Source organism: Mobula hypostoma, chromosome 5, assembly GCF_963921235.1.
Source record: "Mobula hypostoma chromosome 5, sMobHyp1.1, whole genome shotgun sequence".
NCBI classification, from domain to species: Eukaryota; Metazoa; Chordata; class Chondrichthyes; order Myliobatiformes; family Myliobatidae; genus Mobula; species Mobula hypostoma.
In genome coordinates, this window is record NC_086101.1 from 71596494 (window position 1) to 71622405 (window position 25912).

The 25912-nt window shown below is 45.2% G+C and overlaps 1 protein-coding gene across 2 annotated transcripts in view; it reads right to left on the reverse strand.

Annotated features, from left to right (window-relative positions):
• abcc4 (ATP binding cassette subfamily C member 4 (PEL blood group)) overlaps positions 1-25912 on the reverse strand; it is a 349901-nt gene that overhangs the window by 232081 nt on the left and 91908 nt on the right. For both annotated transcript variants that reach the window (XM_063048526.1, XM_063048527.1), the window contains exon 7: positions 6754-6879. In XM_063048526.1, the coding sequence (XP_062904596.1) occupies positions 6754-6879 (126 nt within the window). The remainder of the gene's footprint in view (positions 1-6753; positions 6880-25912) is intronic.

The following is a 25912-nucleotide window of genomic DNA, read 5'->3' on the forward strand; positions in this document are numbered from 1 at the left end:
AATCCATTGTTTCCCAGGCTACTTTCTTCTTTCTGATACAGGTGTCTCACAATTTACAAACGTTCGCTTTACACCATTTCGCTTTTATGAAAGACCTACCTGTTTTCGCTAACCGAAAGAGGATTTTCGCTTTTACAAAAAAAGACGCTCGCTTTAAACTTGTGCTTACCCCGAGAAAGACTGCTATGACCGTGAAGCCTTGTGTGGGCAGGTGTGTGCGCATGCATGTACGTGCTGTGACGAGAATACACATAAAATTAAGATGTTTGCTGGCCTGGGTTAGCATCAGTGACATCAGCAAGTGGTCTGCCACCTGCCCTCAGGGGAAGGAGAGATAAGGAACAATGGAGCAGCGTCTGGAGATGTGTAATGAAGGGATGTGGGAGAGAGAGAGCTGTCTGGAGCGGCTCCCCCTTTGAACCCTGAACTGTTTGAAGTGATGGACAGGCGATACCCCAGCAGGGGGATAAAAAGGGACCAGTTCGCTAAGGCGACACACACGCCACCCAAGGTAACTAGACCCTGGAAGCGGTACGCTTCTCACGAGTCGGTGAGAAGTACCAGACAACGGCCAGGGTGGAAAGGTACGATCAGCGGGAACCCGGTGTGTGTCCGCCCTTGCCGCGGTGCCAGGTTCACTGCAGAGGATCGACTGCATCTGGAGGAGGGGTCACAGTCGGTGACCTCAGGTGACATCACCAAGGACCCGCCCAAAAGTTGCTTGTGAGCCATCTCGCCGATCTGTGAGTGAAGCCGTGTCTGAATGATCAGTTGTTCCTGTTCTATCTCTCTCTTCCCCCACCTTGTCCATCGCCATGGCAACGATTACTGCGAACTGAACTACTAAACTGGACTGAACTTTGAGTCACTTTGAAATTTGGTCATTTACCCCTAGACAACGATAGAGCTTGATTGATGCTGTTATCTTAATTCTGTGCACATGTGTGTTTATCATCGCAGAACTGTTGCATTTATTATCCTTTTGATTACTGTGTTGCTTGTTTCTTTAATAAAACTTTCTTAGTTCTAGTAGTCCAGACTCCAACTGAGTGATCCATTTCTGCTGGTTTGGCAACCCAGTTACGGGGTACGTAACATAAGTGGGGTTCTCGTCCGCGATTTTGAACGCTAAATTTGGGACGGAGTAAATTGATTGGGTTAAAATTCCCGAAAGAAAGAAAAGACAAACAGCAGAAATGGAGGCTGAGGAATTTATAAAGGCGCCGACCTTGGAGGCATTAGAGGATGCCAGGAAATCGGAATTGATAGCTGTGGCCAAACGGTTGAATCTTGCTAAGGTGAAGTTGACAATGAGGAGAGAGGAGATACACAGAGCTATTGTAGAGCACTATGTATCTAAAGGTGTGTTTCCCCAAGGTGAGCTGGGGGTGGTGTCTATTGAAAAACCTGCTGGAGACGCAGTACAGGTACAGCTTGAAAAACTGAGACTCGAGCACGAGTTCCGGGTACGGCAGTTAGAACACGAAGGGAAAGAGAGGGACAGACAGATGGAGAGAGAGGAGAAACAGAGGGAAAAGGAATTTGAGCTAGAGAAGTTAAAGATAAGGGCCGATCAGGGGCTCGTGCCGAACCAAGGTGGAGGGTTCCGGGCGACCCAGGAGGTTAGGCTGGTTCCCCCATTTGACGATACCGACGTGGATCGGTACTTTCTCCACTTCGAAAAAGTGGCTATAAGTCAGGACTGGCCGAGGGATAAGTGGGTTGTTTTACTTCAGAGTGTACTGAAAGGGAAGGCCCAAGAAGCTTACTCAGCTTTATCCGCGGAAGATGCCCAGAGGTATGAGGTGGTGAAAGAGGCCATCCTCAGGATTTATGAGTTGGTCCTGGAAGCATACCGGCAGAGGTTCCGGAATGCGAGGAAGCAGTGGGACCGCACGTATTTGGAGTTTGCCCGTGAGATGCAGACATATTGTGAGCGTTGGTGCGCCTCGAAGGGGGTAGAGGGGGATTATGACAGACTGCTACAACTGATCCTGATTGAGCAGTTTAAAGGTTGTGTCCCTGAGGGTATGAGACCCTATCTCGATGAGAAAGAGGCAGCCACGTTAGCCGCAACTAAGTTAGCGGATGAGTATGCGTTGACGCATAAAATGAAGTTTGCCCCGAGTAAAGGCTACCAAAAGGGTCGTCAGGACGGCGGGGAGAGTCTGCCGGAAAAGTCATAAAGTAAGCCGGGGACTAGTGAAAAGGATAAGGTAGACCGGGAGCAGTCTGGTAGGAAGTCTCCTGGGGTCGTCTGTTATAACTGTGGGAAAGCCGGACACTTTGCGTCCAGGTGCTTTGCCCCAAAGAAGGAGACAGGAAAAGGAAAAACGGCAATGTTGAATGGCTGTATTGAGCTGTTAAGCGAACCGCTAGGGAAGGACAGGTCTGAAAAAGTCCAGGAAGGGCACGAGAGGTTTATCTCGGCCGGATTGGTGTCAGTGAAGGAGAGGTTAAAACCAGTTCCAGTGCGGATCTGGAGAGACACGGGAGCGTGTCAGTCACTAATACTGAAGAGTGTATTAGAGTTTAGCTCAGAGACTGAGACTGGGGAGGTAGAGGTCAAAGGTGTTGGGGAAGGGACAGAGTCAGTCCCTTTGCACCACTACACTTACAGAGCAACCTGGTCTCTGGACTAGTCACGATCGGGGTGAGGTCCGAATTACCGATGAAAGACGTGGAAGTCTTGCTCGGTAATGACCTCGCCGGGGGAATCGTGTTCCCAGTCGTGAGACTGACAGGTCAGCCTGCCAGCATTGAGGCCCCGCCCATGGACTCACAGGTTCATCACGGGCCCGCGATCGTGAATTTAGCTGAAACGTTTCTGCCAACCTTGTGTGAGACAAGGGGTAGTGAGGGAGCTGGGACGGACGTAGCAGTAGCCAGGAAAGAATTTGTGCAGACGCAGGAGCGAGACGAGGGGCTGATGGTTTTGGCAGAGACCGCTCTCTCTGACACAGCGTTGACAAGCTATTGTGCGGAGGAGGAAGTGCTAAGGAAGAAACGGAAATCAAGTACAGTATCCGCAGATGAGGAGTGGGGGGTGGTGCAAAAGAGTTATGGGGATGAGGTTTTTAACATGGCCCACGAGGTACCCCCCGGTGGACATTTTGCAGTGCTGGAGGAAACAGTTGGTGGAATCATGAAAGAGATTTAGCGGCTGCCCAGGGGGAAGAATGTTATTGATCATGACCGACGCGAACTGAGACGGTCACCGGCTTTTGATATGCTAACAAACCTAGTCGGTGTTAGCGTGGAAATCAATGAAGCTAGGGGCCCCCTGATAAGAGAAAAAAAACATTTTGAAAAGATTAGTATGGGATCGATCAGATGGGAGAAGGCTATTGTTTTGGCCAGGTCTACTGATAAGGTCTCTCCCTTAATCCCCGAACAAAGCGAATCTTTAGAAGAAGTAATTAAACGACTCGCGCCCGTGTGTTTGATTGTCCCGAGGAAATGCAAAGAACTGGGACATTGGGTGATGTCTGTTACAATAGGGCAGCCTCGTAAAGAACACGCATATGTAATGAGTAATTCAGTGACTAAAGGGCGGATGAACACAGAGGTGTGTATTGGCAATTTAATACGGCTGTCTGAAGCCAGCTTGATAGTGAACCTTGAAAAAAATGAATTCGGCCACACGAGGGTCACTTACCTGGGAATTGTGGTGACACAGGGGCAGCTGGCAGCGATGCAAGCTACAGTGCAGGCTATCGCTGATCTCCCAACCCCGACAGACAAGAGGGCCCTCAGAAGGCTCCTGGAGATGGTGGGGTACTGCAGGAAGTTTTGCAATAACTCTGCGGTCAATACCCGTCCCCCTCCTACTAAGCCCTTGCGAGAGAAAACTGAGTCGGAATGGGACAACCCTTGTTATTGTGGTCCGGGACAAAACCAAATGAGAGGTTACATTGGTCGCAATTCATCAGTGTTTTTGGCCACTATGAAGTTTGCTGAGTTGGAGCCTGGTCTAAGGGATTATTAATAACACATGTAAAAGGAACAGAAAATGTGATGACTGTCTGTCAAGGTGTTGACAGCTTCAAACTCGCTGTGTTAGCCAAATAGCTGATAAAGATGTATATTTGTGTATGTATCAAATAATGTAGTCATGTTTGTAATTTTTACCTCCCGGTAAAAATCCTTAAAGGGGGGAAGTGTGACGAGAATACACATAAAATTAAGATGTTTGCTGGCCTGGGTTAGCATCAGTGACATCAGCAAGTGGTCTGCCACCTGCCCTCAGGGGAAGGAGAGATAAGGAACAATGGAGCAGCGTCTGGAGATGTGTAATGAAGGGACGTGGGAGAGAGAGAGCTGTCTGGAGCGGCTCCCCCTTTGAACCCTGAACTGTTTGAAGTGATGGACAGGCGATACCCCAGCAGGGGGATTAAAAGGGACCAGTTTGCTAAGGCGACACACACGCCACCCGAGGTAACTAGACCCTGGAAGCGGTACGCTTCTCACGAGTCGGTGAGAAGTACCAGACAACGGCCAGGGTGGAAAGGTACGATCAGCGGGAACCCGGTGTGTGTCCGCCCTTGCCTGGGTGCCGGGTTCACTGCAGAGGATCGACCGCATCTGGAGGAGGGGTCACAGTCGGTGACCTCAGGTGACATCACCAAGGACCCGCCCAAAAGTTGCTTGTGAGCCATCTCGCCGATCTGTGAGTGAAGCCGTGTCTGAATGATCAGTTGTTCCTGTTCTATCTCTCTCTTCCCCCACCTTGTCCATCGCCATGGCAACGATTACTGCGAACTGAACTACTAAACTGGACTGAACTTTGAGTCACTTTGAAATTTGGTCATTTACCCCTAGACAACGATAGAGCTTGATTGATGCTGTTATCTTAATTCTGTGCACATGTGTGTTTATCATCGCAGAACTGTTGCATTTATTATCCTTTTGATTACTGTGTTGCTTGTTTCTTTAATAAAACTTTCTTAGTTCTAGTAGTCCAGACTCCAACTGAGTGATCCATTTCTGCTGGTTTGGCAACCCAGTTACGGGGTACGTAACAGTGCGCACACGTGTATGTGCCGATTTTTTTTCTACAAATCGGTTTTGGCTAAATCTTCCCGATTCTGTTAACTGAAACTACACTGTACATACATTATTTCTACTTTATATAGGCTGTGTATTTATCATATCAGTCCTGCTTTTACTATATGTTAATGTTATTTTAGGTTTTATGTGCTATTTGGTATGATTTGGTAGGTTATTTTTTTGGGTCTGGGAACGCTGAAAAACTTTTCCCATGTAAATTAATGGTAATTGCTTCTTCACTTTACGCCATTTCGGCTTACGAACTGTTTCATAGGAATGCTCTACCTTCGGATAGCGGGGGAAACCTGTATACTTCGTATATATTAGAAGGCCAAAAAGGGGTCCTTGGTGTGTAAGGTTAAGGAGAGTCCCAAAATATTCTCTAAGTTCTCTTCAACACTCTATGTTCTTCAAGAGTCTCTCTTGATCCCAGCTGCCTATATCTGTCATGTTTCTTGTTTCTTCTTTCCTTCTTGATCAAACATTCAGCATCACTTTTCATCCAAGGCTTCTGAATCTTGCCATCGTTACCCTTCACCCTTACCACAACCTGCTCTCCTTCGGCTCGCCAAAGCTATTATTTTATCTGCAAGCAACTGCTCCCAATCTATTTTCCCCAAGGTACTCTCTACCATCTTCTGAAGGGCTATTATGCTATGATTATCTGTTGATACTTGTTATTAAATGGCTGACTAAGTGAGTGGTTAATAAACCTGGCAGCCATTATTCTCAAACTATATATGGGGGAGGACAACTTACAGAAAAGCCAATGGCTGTATCTGAAACATAAACCCATTATTTAAGGACAACAAATCCAATATATACCACAGTTGTTATACTTGAAGGGGGGATCAGAATCAGATTTATTATCACCTGTAAATTTCAGAACATACATCAGTGATAATAAACCTTATTCTGATTCTGAATACAGAAGAATGGCTAATGTTGTACCATTATTTAAGAAGGGCAGCAAAAACCAAGCCATGAAGTACATGCCATTGAGTCTCCAATTAGCGGTGGTAAATTACTGGAGAGGATTCTGGGAAACAAGATCAATCAACATTTGGATAGGCAAGGTCTAATTAAGGGTAATCAGCATGGTTTTGTGCATGGGAAATCATATCTGACAAATCTCTTGAGCGTTTCAAAGAAATAACCAAGATGGTAGAAGAAGGTAGCGCAATGTACATTGGCTAAAGGGGCTTTAGCAAAGTCCCACATGGTAGACTAATCCAGAAGATTTGATCATGTGATTTAGGGAGAGCTAGCTAAGTAGACACACAATTGGCTTGATGGTAGAATGTAGAGAGTGATGGTAGAAGGTTGTACGAGGAGATCAGAATGGTTGACTTAGGCTCTCAATTAGCAAATGATTGAGGCAGGTACAGCAACAGCATTTAAAAGACTGTACAGATCCGTGGATAGGAAAGGTCTTCAGATCTAGCAAAACACAGGCAAATGTGACCAACTTGGGTTGGCACCTTGGTTGGCATGGATGAGTGCAGCCCACATTCTGTTTTCAAGCTGTATTATTCATTGGGCTTATTACTAACATTTTTTTTTAAGTATTAAACATCTCTTAAAATGAAGTTTCAAATCAATAATACCTTATAAATAATTGATGTAAAACTGTCAGACAAACAATCAATATTTACTGAATGAGCATTGAGGTCTTCAAATGTCAATACATAGTTCAAAACTTACTTTCTAATTTGGGTAATCAAACTTGTAAAGGATTTCTCCCACGCATACATCTTGATGATTCGCATTCCTGATATCACCTCATTCATTGTTCGAATTCTGTCATCTGTCAACACTGCAGTTTTGCTTCTATAATTAAGTTTGTGAAAAGAAACATTATTGTATATGTGTTATCATGTTACCTAGCACAATTTAATGACAATAATCAGATGATCTACAGAGAAAATTAATCTTCCACTGTTACGTTAACATATCACGCACCACAAAAGGATAAAAGCAGTCATTTAGAGTCACAAAAGTACAGAACAGAAAAAGGCCCTCCTGCCCATCTAGTCCATGCCAAGACCATTTAAACTGCCTACTCCCATGGACCTGCACCGGGACCATAGCCCTCCCTACCCCTACTAGCCAAACCTCTCTTAAACATTGAAATTCAGCACGCGTGCATCACTGGTGCTGACAGCTCATTCCACATTCTCATGACCCTATGAGTGAAGAAGTTTCGCCGTAATCTTCTCACCTTTCATCCTTAACCCATGACCTCTGGTTGTAGTCCCTCCCAACCGCGGTGGAAAAAGCCCGCTGGCATTTACTCCATTAATACCCCTCCTAATTTTGCATACCTCTATCAAATCTCCTCTCAATCATCTATGTTCTAAGGGATATAGTCCTAATCAGTTCAATCTTTCCTGATAATTCAGGTCCTCCAGACCTAGCAACATCCTTATAAATTTTCTCTGTACTCTTTCAACCTTGTTTACATCTTTCCTGTAGGTAGGTCACCAAAACTACACACAATACTCCAAATCAGGCCTCACCAACATCTTATACAACTTTAAAATAGCATCCCATCTCCTGTACTCAGTACATTGATTTACAAAAACCAATGTGCCAAAAGCTTCGTTTACCACCCTACCTATCTGTGACGCCACTTTCAACAAATTATGGACCTGTATTCCCAGTTCCCTTTATTCTGCCACACTCCTTTGTTCTACCACGCACCATAACATTCATTGTGTAAGACCTACCCTGGTTGATCCAACCGGAGTGCAATACCTCGCACTTTCCCCAGTGACATCCCCACTACTGACGTTAGGCTAACAGGTTGTAAATACCAGGGGTACCCCTGCTGTCCTTATTGAAAAGAAGGCCCACTTTTGTTGTCATCAAGGTATCATAAGGTCCATGAAGATTTTAAACACTCAGAGCCTTAGCAACCTCTTCCTTTGCCTTCTATAGTAGCCTAGAATGAATCTTATTTGGCCCTTTATCTACCTTCAAGCCTTCTAAAACATCAAGAGCCTCTGTTTTATTTATGGAGACTTGCACTGGAATTTCACCATCCACTTTCCAAGTATCAGACCCATTTCCTTTGTGAATATTGATGAAAAATATTCATTCTCACCTATACCTTCTGACTCCAAGCAGAGATTTCCACCCTGCCACTCCATTGTCCCCAAAGGACCTTACCTTTCCTTTACTTATTCTTTTAGAAAATGTTTTCAGATTTACCTTAATGCTCCAGTCTGATAGCCAGCCTTATGTTTATTGCACCTTTCTGCTAGTTTCCTGCATCTCTATACTGCTGACCATTAACCAATGAAGTGACCAACCCTTGTTCCTAATCGCTACCCATATGGCTCTGTTTGTGGAGCCACCTCAGGTATCCTTCCATGATACTGTAGTTAGTAAATCAGGAAGACTAAGAGGCTCACAAAATATGACTACCCACCTGGACTAGAAGTTATAGGGAGAGTTATAAAGAGAAATTGACTATGCTGGATCTTTATTCTTTGGAGCTTAGGAGGTTGAGAAGTGACCTCATAGAAGTTTATAAATCATGAGAGGGTATGGATAAGATGGACTGTTACAATCTTTTCCTCCCGCATGAGAGGTTAGTTAGGAAAATTCAGTCGCTAGGTATACATGGAGAGGTGGTAAATTGGATTAGACATTGGCTCAATGGAAGAAGCCAAAGAGTGGTAGTACAGAATTGCTTCTCTGAGTGGAGGCCTGTGACTAGTGGTGTGCCACAGGGATCAGTACTGGGTCCATTGTTATTTGTCATCTATATCAATGATCTGGATGATAATGTGGTAAATTGGATCAGCAAATTTGCTGATGATACAAAGATTGGAGGTGTAGTAGACAGTGAGGAAGGTTTTCAGAGCCTGCAGAGGGACTTGGACCAGCTGGAAAAATGGGCTGAAAATGACAGATGGAGTTTAATACAGACAAGTGTGAGGTATTGCATGTCGGAAGGACAAACCAAGGTAGAACATACAGGGTTAATGGTAAGGCACTGAGGAGTGCAGTGGAATAGAGGGATCTGGGAATACAGATACAAAATTCCCTAAAAGTGGCATCACAGGTAGATAGGGTCGTAAAGAGAGCTTTGGTACATTGGCCTTTATTAATTAAAGTATTGAGTATAAGAGCTGGAATGTTATGATGAGGTTGTATAAGGCATTGGTGAGGCCGAATCTGGAGTATTGTGTTCAGTCTTGGTCACCAAGTTACAGGAAGGATATAAATAAGGTTGAAAGAGTGCAGAGAAGGTTTACAAGGATGTTGCCGGGACTTGAGAAACTCAGTTACAGAGAAAGGTTGAATAGGTTAGGACTTTATTCCCTGGAGCGTAGAAGAATGAGGGGAGATTTGATAGAAGTATATAAAATTATGATGGGTATTGATAGAGTGAATGCAAGCAGGCTTTTTCCACTGAGGCAAGGGGAGAAAAAAACCAGAGGACATGGGTTAAGGGTGAAGGGGGAAAAGTTTAAAGGGAACATTGGGGGGGCTTCTTCACACAGAGAGTGATGGGAGTATGGAATGAGCTGCCAGACGAGGTGGTAAATGCAGGTTCTTTTTTAACATTTAAGAATGAATTGGACAGATACATGGATGGGAGGTGTATGGAGGGATATGATCCGTGTGCAGGTCAGTGGGACTGGGCAGAAAATGGTTCGGCACAGCCAAGAAGGGCCAAAAGGCCTGTTTCTGTGCTGTAGTTTCTATGGTTTCTGGAGTTGTAAAGTCTAAAACAAGAAGGCACAGATACAAGAGGGGAGTGATTTGAGAGGCCTGAGAGGTAACTTTACACAAAGGTAGTAAGTATTTGGAATGAGCTGCTAGAGGATATGGTTGAAGTGGGTACAACTGCAACATTTAAGTGGCATTTGGATAGATACTTGGTGGGGTGAGGCTTAGGGTTATGTGCCAGATGTGGGCAACTGACACTAGCAGGGAGGATGCAGTGGTTGGCAAGGCCCAGTTGGGCCGAACAGCCTGTTTCTCTGCGTTATCACTCTATGACTATAAATTTTAAAGGATATGCTGTTGATGCAGGGAAATGTGGTTAAAATAAGAAAATCAGCCACAGTGTTATTGACATAGTAGATATTAGGACCATTACGGCACATTTTACTTCAAATTTTTATGTTCACTGACCACACATATTATGTCCCCAAATTCTTTGCCTTTCCTGTGGAATCCAGTCACCTACTGAAAACATCGTCTGACTGTGGCCACACAAATCATGCTCTTAAAATGGGCCAGAGGATGCACCCATGTTTCTATTTTGTGACTGTGGACAGGTGATTGCCCAATGTGTGATGAACAAGAAAACAAAAATAGAAATGTGAGAGCATTAAATGACACCAGCAATAATTAGTGCCTATCATCTGGAGAAACTGGGAGTTCTGTAATTATCGAAAAATTTATTGGTAAATTTAGTGAACATGAAGACATTGTCTGGTGGAAACAGACCATAAAGTATTTTTCAAAGCGGTTTGGATAAGCACTTGTTATAATGAAGGAGAAAGGAATGAGATTAGTTGGGTTCTTTACAAATGTTTGCCCAAGCATAACACACAATTATTACCGAATGTGACAGGGCAGGTGACAGAAGTACGTGTAGGTAAACACTTTGCATCCATTAGTTACAAAGCAAATATGCAAAAAGATAGGTGTGGTCCGCAGGTAAATTGGAGAAAGGCCAATGAAATCCCCTGCGCAAGTCTAGGGAAAACACTCTCTGGTCCCGCCAAACCCATGAGATCGAGAGGACTCTCCCACCCCAATCCCCGGTTTATGTGGATATTGTGTAATTTGCTATCCTATTACAAATTAGTGCCATGAAATTACAGGCTGTAGACTGCATACAATTAAAGGAGTTATATTTATGAATCTTAACTAAAGGGTTAATAAAGAAAACCATCAGAAAAGGGCCCATTCTAATTAAACAGTCAAATGTGCACACGTTGGAGCTCATCTTGAACTTCTCTGTCACTCGCTCGCTGGGCCCTCGGTCAGCGTGAAAGCACACACCACATTCCAAACTACGCTCGCAATCCATCTCAAACTAACGGATCTCCTACCGATCGTATTCTACAGCTGGTTCTCCCCAGCGTCCTCCCTCTTCATCTCCTGCCGAACAAAAACCCAAAACCAACCTTATTGACCGTCACCAAGAAAACCTCGCCTAATTGGACAGCACACATTCCACATCATCCTTTATCTTCAACAATAACCCAAACAGACTGACAGCACAGCAGCAGCTCTTACAGAGCTGCTAAATGAAATACCTACAGCATAACAGTACAGATGTGAACCAGGGCACTACATTCTTTCCCCCCACCCTCCACTACAAATAGTCATGTCCTCATGGCTTTGAAACAATTTGTCACCCATCATTAATAACATCGTTTTTCAAAGAAATTATGTGTTATCAGGACCTACCATTAGTAAATGGTAGTGATATATCTCATTGGGGGAATAGTCGCAACCCTCTGTTCACTCGGTGCTACACAGTACAGCCTATCTAGGGGTCTCCTGACCCTGTGACACCTCCTTTTCCCATCACTTACTTCTTCAGTTTCAGACACTCTTTGGGATACTTCTGGTCCTCATGGCGAGGCCTCCCCCTGTCTATTACTCGTGACTTCTGGCAACTCAGGTCCCTCTGCCACTTGGCAGAGCTCAGCTTCATTCCCAGTTACTTTAGAGCCCACCCCCCCCCCCGCCTCATGGTCCAGCTGCAAACCTGCCTATCCACAGATAGTACCCCACCCCCGCCAAATTTCACCGGCCTCGGTGTGAGAAGGGTTGGGAATCTCTTGATCAATTAGTGAGGAGTTAGCAAAAGGCAGCATATATCACACCCCCATTTCCTCATCCTCCGAGTCCATATCCCATTCAGGATCTACTCTCTCCTGCTGCTGGTCCTTCAGTCTCCCTACACCGCTGCAGAGTCCTCTTACTAGGTGTAAGGTCCAGGTCAGGCTCTGGGTCAATACACACCTCTTGTCCCAGAGGCAGAAGGTGGTTCCGATGGGGAATCTTGCCAGGCCCATTCCCATCCTCTATTTTCACCTGGAAAACGGGTATGATTGGCATCTGACTCTCCACTACCTGGGGCATAGCCACCCAACGGTCAGCCAACTTATGCTTCTCAGGTAGCCCCAAGTTCTCTATGAGGACTCGGTCTCCCAGCAGGAGTTGGCAGAACCTAACCTTTTAATCATACTTCCTCTTATTTCCTTCGTTCTGCTTGGTAGCCGAGACCTCAGCTAATTCATAAGCCTTTTTCAGCTCCCTTCTCATATCAGACACCTACTTCAGATAAATCTTGTGCGGTAGATCTTCCCCACCAGTCTAACATCAGAGGTCAACGGGCAACCTTGCTTCACACCCAATCATCAGATAATACAGCGAGTACCCGGTAACTTCATTCTGTGTACAGTTGTAGCAGTGGACCAGATGTCCAATATTTTGACTCCACTTGTTCTTTTTGCTGATCTCCAAGGTTCCAAAAATGTCTAGCAAGGTCCAATTGAACCTCTCAGGCTGGGGATCACCCTGTGGGTGATAAGGCGTAGTCCTCAACTTCTCAACTCCAAGCATGCTCAGTAACTCATATGAGCCTACTCTCAAAATCCTGTCCCTGATCACTATGTATCCACTCAGGGAGGCCATAATAAATAAAATACTTCTCCCATAACACTCTGGACACCCTCTGATCCTTGGTAGGGAAACTTATGCATATCTGGTGTAGTGATCCATAATGACCAAGACATTCACCATGTTGCTGGCATCTGGCTCTAATGACAGGAAGTCCATACACACCAGGTCAAGTGGTCCTGCATTCTGCAAGTAGGACAAAGGAGCGGCCCTCGTAGGCAACGTCTTCCTCTGTATACATCGAATGCATGACTTGTAGTATTCTTCGACCTCCGGTTTCATTCGGGGCCAGTAAAACCGGTCTCTGAGCAACCCATAGGTCTTTGCAACCCCCAAATGTCCAGAATCATCATGAAGTGACTTCAACACAATCCTCCGATACTTCTCAGGCAGAACCAGCTGGGAACGCCGGGGCGGGTCCAGTGGTGACATAACCCAGTATAGGATCTGGTTCCTCAACTTCAATCTGGGCCATTCTCTCAGTAGTAGACACCACAGTGTTTCAACTTGTTTGCCTGGGTCATGTCCCCTTTCACAACCACTGACCAAACAGTACCAATACACGGGTCATGTCTCTGAGCAACTGTCACTTCCCCGTCACTCAATTCTGTTTACTGCATGGTCGTCAGAGCAGTGAGGTTGCGGTAAGCTTGTGGAATGGCACCATCAATAGCTCCCAAGTGGTCTACCGCTCAATTCTGCCTTTGCCTTTCCTCTGCCTTCCCTGTGATGGAAAACTGGCACATGGCTTTGACTCCATGGGAAAGAACGCTCTCCCACTCTCCGTCCCTGTCCAGCCTTTCATGTGCACGTCGGGACAATATATCGGCATCAGGCTGAAATCTTGGGTAGACAACGCTGCCAATGACTGATGGCCTGTGGCATCCAATTTCACTGAGGTCAGAATATATTAATGGGTTGTTGTTCGTCTTCACCTCAAATTTCACACTATATATATAGTCACTTAGCTTATCCACCACAGCCCATTTCAATGCCAGGAATTCCAATTCGTGTGTGGGGTAGTTTCACTCAGAGGGTGACAGACTCCAGCTGGCAAACACAACAGGTCTCAACCCTGTGTCCTGACCCTGACACAGAACACCCCCTAAGCCTCTCTGCTGACATCCGTATGCAGTACATATGGCAACCAGGGGTCTGCAAAAGCCAGCAGAGGTGCTTTCGTCAGCAGTTCCTTCAGTGACTGAAAGGCCTCTTTGCTTTTCGCATCCCATCTCACTCCTAAAGGCTCTGAAGAGCCAAGATAATCTTTACCATCCTCTCCTTTCATCCTTTTCTTCTCCAAGGGAGGGTAACTACACAGAAGTTGATTTACATGGTGAGTTTAGAGTAGTCCTTCACGAATCTCCGACAGATCAGATTAGATTAGATAATGAGGACACACAGTCCTCTTTTATTGTCATTTAGTAATGCATGCATTAAGAAATGATCCAGTTTGTTCCTCCAGAATGATTTCACAGAAACACAAGACAAACCAAGACTAAAAAAACTGACAAAAACCACATAATTATAACATATAGTTACAACAGTGCAAGCAATACCGTAATTTGATAGAAGAACAGACTATGGGCACGGTAAAAAGTCTCAAAGTCTCTCGAAAGTCCCATCATCTCACGCAGATGGATGAAGGGAGAAACTCTCCCTGCCATGAACCTCCAGCACCACAAACTTGCCGATGCAGCACCCTGGAAGCACCTGACCACAGTCCAACTCCGAGTCCGTCCGAAAACTTCGAGCCTCCAACCAGCTCTCCAACTCCGAGCACCATCTCTGCCGAGCACTTCGACCCCGGCCCTGGCAACAGGCAATAGGCAAAGCCGAGGATTTCGGGCCTTCCCCTCCGGAGATTCTCGATCGCACAGTAGCAGCGGCAGCAAAGCAGGCATTTCAGAAGTTTCTCCAGATGTTCCTCCGTGCTTCTCACGGTTGTCTCCATCAAATCAGGATTGTGCACGGCATCCTAGTTCACATCCTAGTACCTGCAGAGTCCAAGGAATGAGTGCAAAGTGCTCACAGTCCTGGGCCTTGGCCATGTGGTCACTGCCTCTATCTTAGATTATGCCATAGCTACCCCATCCCATGAGACTATGTGCCCTACATAGTTGACAGGTGTCTTGCAGAAACAGCACTTCTACACAGAAAGTTTTAACCATTCAGCTTTCAGGCAGCCCAGCACCTTCAATAGCTTTTGTTTCATGTTCTTCCAAGGTGAACCCAAACATAATGAGATTATCCAGACACACTAATACCTCAAGCAAGTTCATATTCCCCAGCATTTTCTCCATGACATGCTGGAAAGTCCCAGGGACTCCGATATGCCATGGGGCATCCTTTTGAACTGGAAGAATCCCAGCGGACATATGAATGCCGTCTTCTCTTTGTCAGCCTCATTCATAGGGATCTGGTAATACCCACTACTCAAAGTTCATCACCCTGAACCACTTCACACCACTCAGATAGGACAGCACGTCTTCCTTCGATCCTCAGGACCGTATACTGGTCGGGGATTGTATGCCTGTTCAGAGTCTGATTGTCCACAAACATCTGTACCTTCCCATTCTTTTTCCAGGCCACCACTATTGGAGACACTTAAGGGCATCTGGATTCAGTGATGATCCCAGCTTCCTTCAACTTCTGCAGATGCTGCTGAACGTCCTCCACCTCTGCAAGTGCCAGTCGCCGTGGCCTTTCCCTGAACGGGGTGTCCTCTGTCACCCGGATGGTGTGGCAAGTGTTCATGGAACAACCCACATCAAACTCATCAGTAGAAGACATCTTCCACCTTCAACATCTTCTCTATTAATCTTTTACTCCAACTTCCAGGTACCAGGGAGTCCCCAAAATTGAATGCCTTGGCAGGCAACTTTCCTCTTTTCGGAGACAGTTTCTCCCCAGCTTGTCTCACAGGGACACTAGACATTACCGTCAACGGAAAGAAGTGTGCCATTGGCATCCTCCGCCTGAGGGTGACCTTCCACTCGGAAGCACTCCGGAAACTCACTGTCATCCTGTTCACCTGTACAACAGAGGGTTTCTGCAGTTCGGGTCTCACCAGTACCCAAGCAGGTAAGCATGACTCCTCTTCATGGTCTTATGGAGCATCCTCCAAGAGGGCCTCTGCTACAAGCATTCTGGAAAATTTGGGGTTTCCCCTCACTCTCGCTACTTCCTCAGGACTTAACACAACTGGTTTGGACTGGGTGTACCACACAGTCCCTCATTTATGCTCATCATCCAGCCTAGTGTGGCCATGCACTTCCTCAAAAGCAATTGGAACATAAGGTAAATGGACAATATTTTCAGAAAGCTCCTTCCAACTTCCTCCTTGCAGACTCCCACTAGCCTCCTCACAATAGGAGTTTTCATCCGCACAAGAATTGAAACTTTATCCTTCTTGACCAAGTCCAGACAAACCAACATTAACGTATCAAGGACCTCAGTTACGCCCACATCTGCCTCTGAAAACTCCAGCTTCAATGACCAGTAACCATCGTACAGATAGACATCCATACTAAGACCTCAGATCTAGCGCACTGAGTGGTATCAATGGTTAATGCGTCAAATACCGGCTGTAAAACGAACGATACAGCAGAGTAACCTGGGAGCCAGTGTCAAGTATAGCTCTCCCTCAATCTGTAGCAATACTTTGGAGTTTGGCCCCACTAATCCTTCAGGAATAGGTTTAATATATTGCTGGGGACGTGTTCCCCCCGAGACGCCAGGCTTTTCCCTCACGGGATCTTTCCGCTGAGGTACCCAGAGGCTCACACTCTGAGGGTTTTCCTATCTTTCACACTCTGCCTGAGGTGTGCTTCTTCACCGCAGTTAGAACAGACAATACTGGTTCCCCCCCCTTCTCACGGGGCCCCATTCACCTTGCACCCCTCTGCTTAGTCCGTCCTCTCAGGGGGTCCGACTCTGTCGGCTTTATTGTGTGGGGTGGCCGCACCCGCCAATAACAACCGGGACATCTTCGTCCTAAACTCTGCCACAAGCTCCTTTACCACTCCCCGGGGTGGGTTATCAGTGACCACCTCAGGACACTACTGTACCCTGCTGACGGAGGCCTCCCGTGCCTCCATTGCCTTCTCTTCCTCTCTTACTTCTCTGATCAGCTCGACAAACGAGGGAGCGGGCACATCTTATGAGACATTCGGAGACCCCAAGCGATCAGGTCCGGTGACTGGGCACCTTTTGCCACTTGGTCCATTCTTAACTGATTCACCTCAGCTGTTTGAATGCCCTCGCCCACCCCCACGCCACAAGCAACTCAGCTGCCTCTCTAGCCGGAAAATGTAGGCAAATAGTTTCTCCCCCTTCTCCTGAAACATTTATTCACCAGAGAGGTAAGGGCTAATACTAATCCAGAATTCTCACTCCTTGCTGGGGGAATCATCAGACATTTCAAATCAGGCACTCCTTCCCCTCACTTTGCAGAAACAAGAGCAACCTGTCTTTGAAGTCTACACCCTCAGCTACAGGAGATTCGGCCCGCTAGCCTACACTCCCCTCCTCCCGGAAAGTATGGACAGCCCATGGACCCTCCTCTCCCAGAGCTTCAATAGTACCAGGCACTTTCACAGCTGTTACGTCAGCACTAATCTGAACTAGAACAAAGTTCATTTCATCAAACCTCTGCTCCATAATCATAACTGTTCCTTACTGCTTTAACGGTACTTAAAGTTCAAATTAACAATTCGCCGGGGATACGAATGTCTACCCCACTCAATACAAACACATTTGTTGCCAGTAACCCCATGGATTCACACCACGGCTCAACCCCTACAGCATCCATAACCATGTACTGTAATCACTTTAGCAGACAGTAGCTTAACACAGACTTACACACACAACCAACTGGATCAATGCTCAGGGCAATCACACAACATCCAATGAAATCGATCCCAGACGATACCCCTGCAATGAAACCCACTGGTTTCCTTGGCTGCGCAAGTCTAGGGAAAATACTCTGGTCCTACCAAACCCGTGATATTGAGACAGCTCTCCCACCCAAAACCCTGGTTTGTGTGGATGTTGTGTAATTTGCTACCCTGTTACAAATTAGTGCCATGAAATAACAGATTGTTCACTGCATACAATTAAAGGAATTATATTTATGAATCTTTAACTTAACTAAAGGGTTAGTAAAGGAAACCAAACAGAAAAGGACCTACTTTAATTAAACAGTCAAATGTGCACGCATTGGAGCTCATCTTGAACTTCTCTGTCACTCACTCGCTGGGCCCTCGGTCAGCATGACAGCACACACCACCTTCCAAACGTCGCTCACAATCCACCTCGAACAAACGGGTCTCCCACCAACCGTATTCTACAACTGGTTCTCCCCAGCATCTTCTCTCCCCATCTCTCACCAAACAAAAACCCAAGACCAACCTTACTGACCGTCACCAAGAAAACCTCTCCCTAATTGGATGGCACACATTCCACATCATCCCTTATCTTCAACAATAACCCAAACAGGCTGAGCACAGAACAGAGCTGCTAGATGAAATACCTACAGCATAACAGTAAAGATATGAACCAGGGCATAATGCCAATTTTGACGGTAGCAGAAGTGATCTGGCAAGTGTGGATTTGGACAATGTGTGATGAGGCCTTCAAAGTGAAATTTTGAGAGGACACAGCTTGTATATGCCTGTCAGTATAAAAGGTAAAGACAACAAGTGTAGGAAACCTTGGTTTTCAAGAGATATTGAGACGCTGGTTAAGAGAAAAAAGGAGGTGTATAGCAGGTATAGGCAAACAGGAACAAACGAGGTACTTATGGAGCACAAAAAATGCAAGAGAACACTTAAGAGAGAAATCCGGAAGGCTAAAAGAGGCATGAATTTGCTCTAGCAGACTCAGTGAAGGAGAACTCTGAGGAACTCTACAGAAGAGTTATGTACAGGCCTCTGAACAGTAGCCAGGATGTTTTGATAATCATGGGGAATTTTAATATGCAGGTAGATTGGGAAAATCAGGATGTTGCTGATTTTGGATCCCAAGAGGGAGAATTTGTAGGATGCCTATGAGATAGTTTTTTAGAGCAGTTTGTGATAGATAGAGCCTACTAGGGTATCAGCTATTCTGGATTGGGTGTTGTGTAATGAACCAGATTTAATTTGGGACCTAAGGTAAAGGAAGCCTTAGGAGGCAGTGATCATAATATGATAGAATTCACACAGCAATTTGAGAGGGAGAGCTAAAGTCATATGTATCAGTATTACAGTGGAGTAAAGGGTATTACAGAGGCATGAGAGAGGAGCTGACCTAAGTTGATTGGAAGGGGACACCAGCAGGAATGATGCCACAGCAGCAATAGCTGAAGTTTCTGGAAGCAATTTGAAAGGCACAGGATAGATACATTCCAAAGAAGAAGTAGAATTCTAGACAACCATGGGCGACAGGGGAAGTCAAAGCCAACAAAAAAGCAAAAGAGAGGGCACACAATAAAGAAAAACTTAGTGGGGTTAGAACATTGAAAAACTTTTAAAAACAAACAGAAGGCAACTAAAAAGCCACAAGGAGTGAAAAGATGTCGGGGTGGCCAACCTTTTACATTCCATGTGTCAATTATTTTTATGCACGAAGTCTATATTAACATATTTTTACAAGATTTGAATGGGGGTACAAGAGTTGTACGGCGCATCTGAACTCGTGAGTGAAAAAATTGACACCTGGAATGTAAAAGGTTGTCCATCCCTGAGTTAGCCAATAATATCAAAAAGAATAAGAATTTTTTTTTCAGATATACAAAGTAAAAGAGGGGTGAGAATAGATATCAGAAGGCTGGAAAATGATGCTGAAGAGGTAGTAATGGAGATCAAGGATATGGCAGATGAACTGAGTAAGTATTTTGTGTCGGCCTTCACTCTGGAAGACAGTAGCAGTATGCCAGATATTCGAGAGGGTCAGGGTGAGTGCAGTTCCTAGTACTAAGGAGAAGGTGCTTGGGAAGCTGAAAGGTCTTTTTTTTTCTTTTCCAATCTTTTTATTTGTTTCATAAAAATAAATATAGCATGGCAATGGTACAAAGTTATTGGGAATACATTGTTATAATTAGCATAAGTGATTATAAAGCCAGTTAACATTTAAATGATAAAACTCCCAATCATATAGGATACAAATGAACAATATAAAACAAAGAAAAATATCTAAACAAAAAACCATGAGAAAGGTAAAAAAAATTATAACCCCCCCCCCCAAAATAATCTAATCTAAACAGAATTAATCAACCAAACTAAAGAAAAAGACATGGGCTGTTTTGTAACATCGTAAAAAAAAAGAGAAAAGAAAAAACCTTAGTGTCGATGACTCCGTTCCTCTCAACCAATATTAAAAAGAAATAAAATAAGTTTGGAAAAGGTCAAATTACATCATAGGAAAATGTTGAATAAATGGCCTCCAAGTCTTTTCAAATTTAATAAAAGGATCATAAACAACTAATTGTTTCCAAATTTAAACACAGCATAGTTTGAGAAAACCAATGAAATGTGGCAGGAGGGGGAAGCTGAAAGGTCTGAAGGTAACTAAGTCACCTGGGCCAGATGGACCACACCCCAGTTCTGAATGAACTTGTTGAAGAGATTGTGGAGGCATTAGTAATGAACTTTCAAGACTCAATACATTCTGGCACAGTTCCAGAAGAATGCAAAATTGGAAATATCATTCTGCTTTTCGAGAAGGGAAGGAGACAGATGAAAGGAAATTATAGGCAAATTAGCCTGGCCTCAAGTGGTTGGGATGCTGTTGGAAGTCGATTGTTAAGGATGAGGTTTCAGGGTATTTGGAAGCACATGATAAAATAGGCCAAAGTCAGCATGGTTTCCTTAAGGGAAAATCTTGCCTGACAAAGCTGCTGGAGTTCTTTGAAGATATATCAAGCAGGATAGACAAAGGAGAATCGGATGATGTTGTGTTCTTGAGTTGCATGGCCTAAAGATTGACAGGTTGACAAAGTGCAAGGTTCCTGTTATCAGAAGTAGTCGTATAAATATGTGAACCAGCAGCAATAAAAGGTGAAAACTGACCAGTGCAGGAGGAGAGTGTCTCTGTGAGTTGGAGAGTGCGGGGACTGGGGGAGGGGGGCCCAGGGCATTCAAACAGAGTGTGATGTGTGCTCTGTGGTAGAGGGGTGGTAAGAAGTCTAACAACCTAGGGGAAAGAAGCTGTTACTCAGCCTGCAGTACCACTTGCCGGGCGGCAAGAGATCAGGATGGGAGGGGTCTTTAACAATGCTGGGGGCACTACTTATGCAGTGCATGTGATACATGTCCCGAATGGGGAGACAGACCCCAATGATGTCTAGATCCCCTTAAAATTTCTCTGAACTTTCTCCCCGACTCATTCTGACTCCCAGATTTGTATCATGAAAAGACCTGATCCCTCTCATCGAAATGAAATAAGTACACTATGCACATGTGGGGCACCCCACGAGTGACAGCCCCCAATCTGGAAGTGATGCATTCATTCCTACTCTTTTCTGACCATTAATCAATCCTCAATCCATGCCAGCATTTTACTCTCAAGCTGACTTGCTCCAACTTTAAAAACCATGTGTGACACCTTGTCAAAGGTGAAAAACCACTTGCATTATATCTCAAACAACAGGAATTCTGCAGATGCTGGAAATTCAAGCAACACACATAAAAGTTGCTGGTGAACGCAGCAGGCCAGGCAGCATCTCTAGGAAGAGGTGCAGTCAACGTTTCAGGCCGAGACCCTTCGTCAGGCTCAGCTTGCAAAGGATCCACACTAACTGCTGCTCCTATTTCCATTTCTATGTATCTACAATGTTTACAAGGATAAATAAAAAGGGAAACATAAGCAAAACTGTAAAAGGCCGAAATTGTGGAGAAGGCAGAGGACGCACACGGTAAATGTAAAGCCCAACATAAACAAAAGGAACAACAAGTCATATTCCACCTGAGTAATCTGCAAACTAATGGGATGAATACTGACTTTTCCAATTCTATGTGAACTACCCTTCCAGTTTCCACTTACATCTCCTCTCTCTCCCTTTCTCCTTCTAATCATTTTCTAGTCCTCCCATTTCTGTCCCCTTTACCTCTCTCCCATCGTCCACCTTCAACCCCATCCCCTTCCTTCATACACACTTCATCCACAGGCTTTCCATCACCACCCCCCCCAACCGTCTTACACCTGGTTCTAGTCCCAGCTGGCATTCACCTCTTCCCTAATGATTCCCATTACCGCCTCCACTGTACATCAGATTCCAACACTTGTAGCCTTTGTATTCCTGCCTATTACCCTCCAGCAGGTGACCCCCTTTCCCTCCCCCTACCTCATGCCATCTGCGTCTTTTTTTTCCTCTCTGCTTCTATCCGTCATCCACCTCTGTCTGCTAACTCCACCCCTCTTCTCCACTCTCCAGCACAACTTGCCCGTTATCCTCTAGCACACCCGAGTCCACAAATTACCTCAGCACCGCCCCTGCTCTCTTCTTTATACTGTCTACCACGCCTCTCCAGACACAAGCATTTGATCTGAAACTTCAACAATCCCCTTCTCCTCATAGATGCTGCTTGGCTCACTGAGTTCCTCCAGTCGACTGGTGCTGCAGTTTCAGAATCTGTACTCTCTTGTATCTTCTCAAAAAGAGGTCCCAGCACTGATCCCTCCAGGCACAATATTCAGTCTACACTCACGTGGTTGAAAGCTCCAACCCTCCCTGACACACTCTCGGTTTTATTTGGCTATATGCTATTTCATTGCCCTTTTCACTAACCCTAGCCCTCCCTCTACTATTTAGAGTAAAGCCTTATCTATATCTTAGTTTAACAGGACCACTTCAAGTAAAGTTTGTCCCGATACCAATGAAATCCATTTCCCTGACATCAATCATTCAGCCACAATCTGTTTTATCGACCTTATGCTAATGTGTGTGCAGCTCAGGTTGTCCCTCCGGGATTATTACAGTTGTAGTTTGCTTTCTAATTTGGACATAAGCACCTTAGGCCCCTCAAAATATCCTTCTCAGTTCTATCCAGGTGGACAACGAGTTCTGGATTTTTCAACACTACCTGCCACATCAAACTCCTTTATGGCCCAGAGCTGACGTCCAAGCCTGTGGCATGGGCAGAGAACAGAGGTTTCTGGAAATCTTATTTTGCATTCCGTAACACACTCATAATTTTTTTTAATGATCCTTTGAGATAATTTTGTACCCTTCCCCAGATTTATGCCCCGATTTGTCCTGAATGCTCTTTTGACTTCATTTTGGTTTGGTCTGTTGAAAATCTACCGTACGGTTAGACCAACGGTCCCCAACCACCAGGCCGCGGACCGTTACTGGGCCACAAAGAAGCGATATGATTTGGCGATATGAGTCAGCTGCACCTTTTCTCATTCCCTGTCATGGCCACTGTTGAGCCATTACGCATGCGAGGTCGTGACCCGCGCGTCATCCGTGTCAGGGTGGGAAGGAGATCAACTCCTCGAGCTTGCAAATGACGACGGGCTGAAAAGTATGTTTGACATAACATCTCTGTCGGCATTTTGGATCAAAGTCAAGGCTAAATATCCTGAGATAGTCACGAAAGCACTGAAAACGTTGCTTTCATTTCCAACATTTTTCTGCGAAGCGGAGTTTTCTGCAATGAATGCAACGAAAACTAAACTGCGGAATAGACTGGACATAAGGAACCCCCTTCGAGTATCACTGTCTCCCATCACCCCTCAATAGGACCGTGTTGTTGCAGGGAAACAAGCCCAGGGCTCCCACTGATTCAGCAATATTGGTGTGTTGCAATGATTTTATATGTTCATACGGGGGAAATATGTGCTGTGTGTTTAATATCCAAATGTTACTTAAAATGTTATGATGCTATTGACTTATAAGTGACCCTATAACAATTACAGCACGGAAACAGGCCTTCTCGGACATCCTAGTCCGTGCCGAACGCTACTCTCACCTAGTCCCGCCGACCTGCACACAGCCCATAACCCTCCATTCCTTTCCTGTCCATATACCTATCCAATTTTTCTTTAAATGATAATATCGAACCTGCCTCTACCACTTCTACTGGAAGTTCGTTCAACACTTCAAGCTCCCCGTCCTCCCCTGATAATTGACTTATCACTGTATTCATGCGAGGAAAATATGCGCTGTGTGTTTAATATTAGTTAGATAAACCCTTTTAGAAACAAAATTGAGTGTATTAGCCACTTATCGCCTATATTCCAGTAGTGATTCACACCCACCCCCACAAACAGAATCGCCAAAAAGGATTTGCTGAAGGGCGGGGGGGGAGGGGGGGCGGGCGGGGCAGGAATCGGCAGGTCACGACACGCATGCGCACTGGTGCCTGCGCAAGGCTTCATGGCCATTGTAGTCTCTCTGGGTAAACAACGCATTTGACTGCTACTCTTGTCCGTTGGCAACCCTACCCCCCCCGCCGCCCCCGGTCGGCCAGTCCGCAAGAATATTGTCAATATTAAACTGGTCCGCAATGCAAAAAAGGTTGGGGACCCCTGGGTTAGACCTTACAGAGAAAGGCAGTATTTACTCTTGTGAATTCATTGAAGATAGGTGATCCACCGATTTCCCACATAAGACCAGAAGATATAGGAGCAGAATTTGGCCATTTGGCCCATCAAGTCAGCTCCTCCATTTCATCAAGGCTGATCCATTTTTCCTCTCAGGCCCAAATCACTTGCCATTCCCGCCCCCCAATCCCCTTAGCCCTGATCAACCAAGCATCTATCACCCTCTGCCTTAAATATACATAAAGATTTACCCTCCACATCTGCCTGTAGCAACATATTCCAGATTCACCATTCTTTGGCTAAAGAAATTATCCCTCATCGCCATTCTAAATGGATGCCCCTCTATTCTGAGGCTGTGTCTTCTGGTCTTAGATACTCCCACCATAGGAAATATCTTCTCCACATCAAGGGAGTTCACCATTCAATAGGTTTCAATTAGGTCGCCCCTCATTCTTCTGAATGCCAGTGAATACAGGCCCAGAGCCGACAAAAGCTATTCCTATGACAAGCTGTTCAATTCTGGAATCATTTTTGTGAACCTCCTTTGACCATATCTGCATGCATTGAGGTGTTGCCACATAAATGGCTACTTAGATATTTGTATTAATGAGCAGGTGTACAGGTGTACCTAACAAAGTGGCCCATGAGTGTATATAATAAACACCAGAGGATCCATCACTAATCCCTACGGTATGCTACAGGTCACAGGCCTCTAATCTGAAAACAATACTCACCCATCCCCATCAAGACTCCTTCCACCAAGACAATTTTGTATTTAATTGTTTAGCTCGCCCGGCATTTGCGAAATTCTAACCTTCTAGACTGACCTACCATACAGAAACTTACTACAGGTCTTGCTAAAGTTCATGCAGACAATGTCTACTGGCCCTGCTCGCCCTCTTGGTCACCTCTTCAAAATGATACCGATCAAATTTGGGAGACATGATTCCCCATCCAAAGCTAATCATTCCAAATCAGTCTTTGCTTTATCTCCTTCAATAACTTGGAATCTCCTTCATTAACCTTTCCACCACCGATATTAGACTCACCGAACTATAGTTCTCTGCCTTATCTGAGTTTCATCAATAACGGCACAACATTTGCATTCCTTTGGAACCACACCTGTAGCTAACAAAATTACTAAAACCTCTGCCAGGTTCACATCCATTTCTTCTCTTGTTTCCCATTAATATCCTAGGACAGATCTGGTCAGGTCTCAGGGACACGTGCTCCTGAATTCACTTAAGAACTGTCAAAACCTCACACAGAGATTATATTGACTTCTAAGGGATTATCATATACCAACTGCTATCATCCTGAACTTCACTTCCCTAGCCCCCAACTTCCACCAACTCCCCAGTCATTATGGACTCACTTTCACGACTGAGCAGGTGAGAAGGGATCTGGGGAAACACAGACAGGCTAAGCATCCGGACCGAATGGTATGAACCACAAAGAGTGTACAGCCCAGCTGTGTGGAGTTCTCCAGCACATTTTCAATCTCAGTCTCAGCTTGGAAACAGTCCCAACTGTGTAGAAAACATCACGTGTGCTCCTAGTACCCGAGGAGGGCCAAGAATGACCACCGTCTAGTGGCTCTGACCTCACACATGAAGATCCTAGCGAAGCTGGTCCAGGGTCACCTCCGACCCCTGGTCAGATCAGCCCTCAA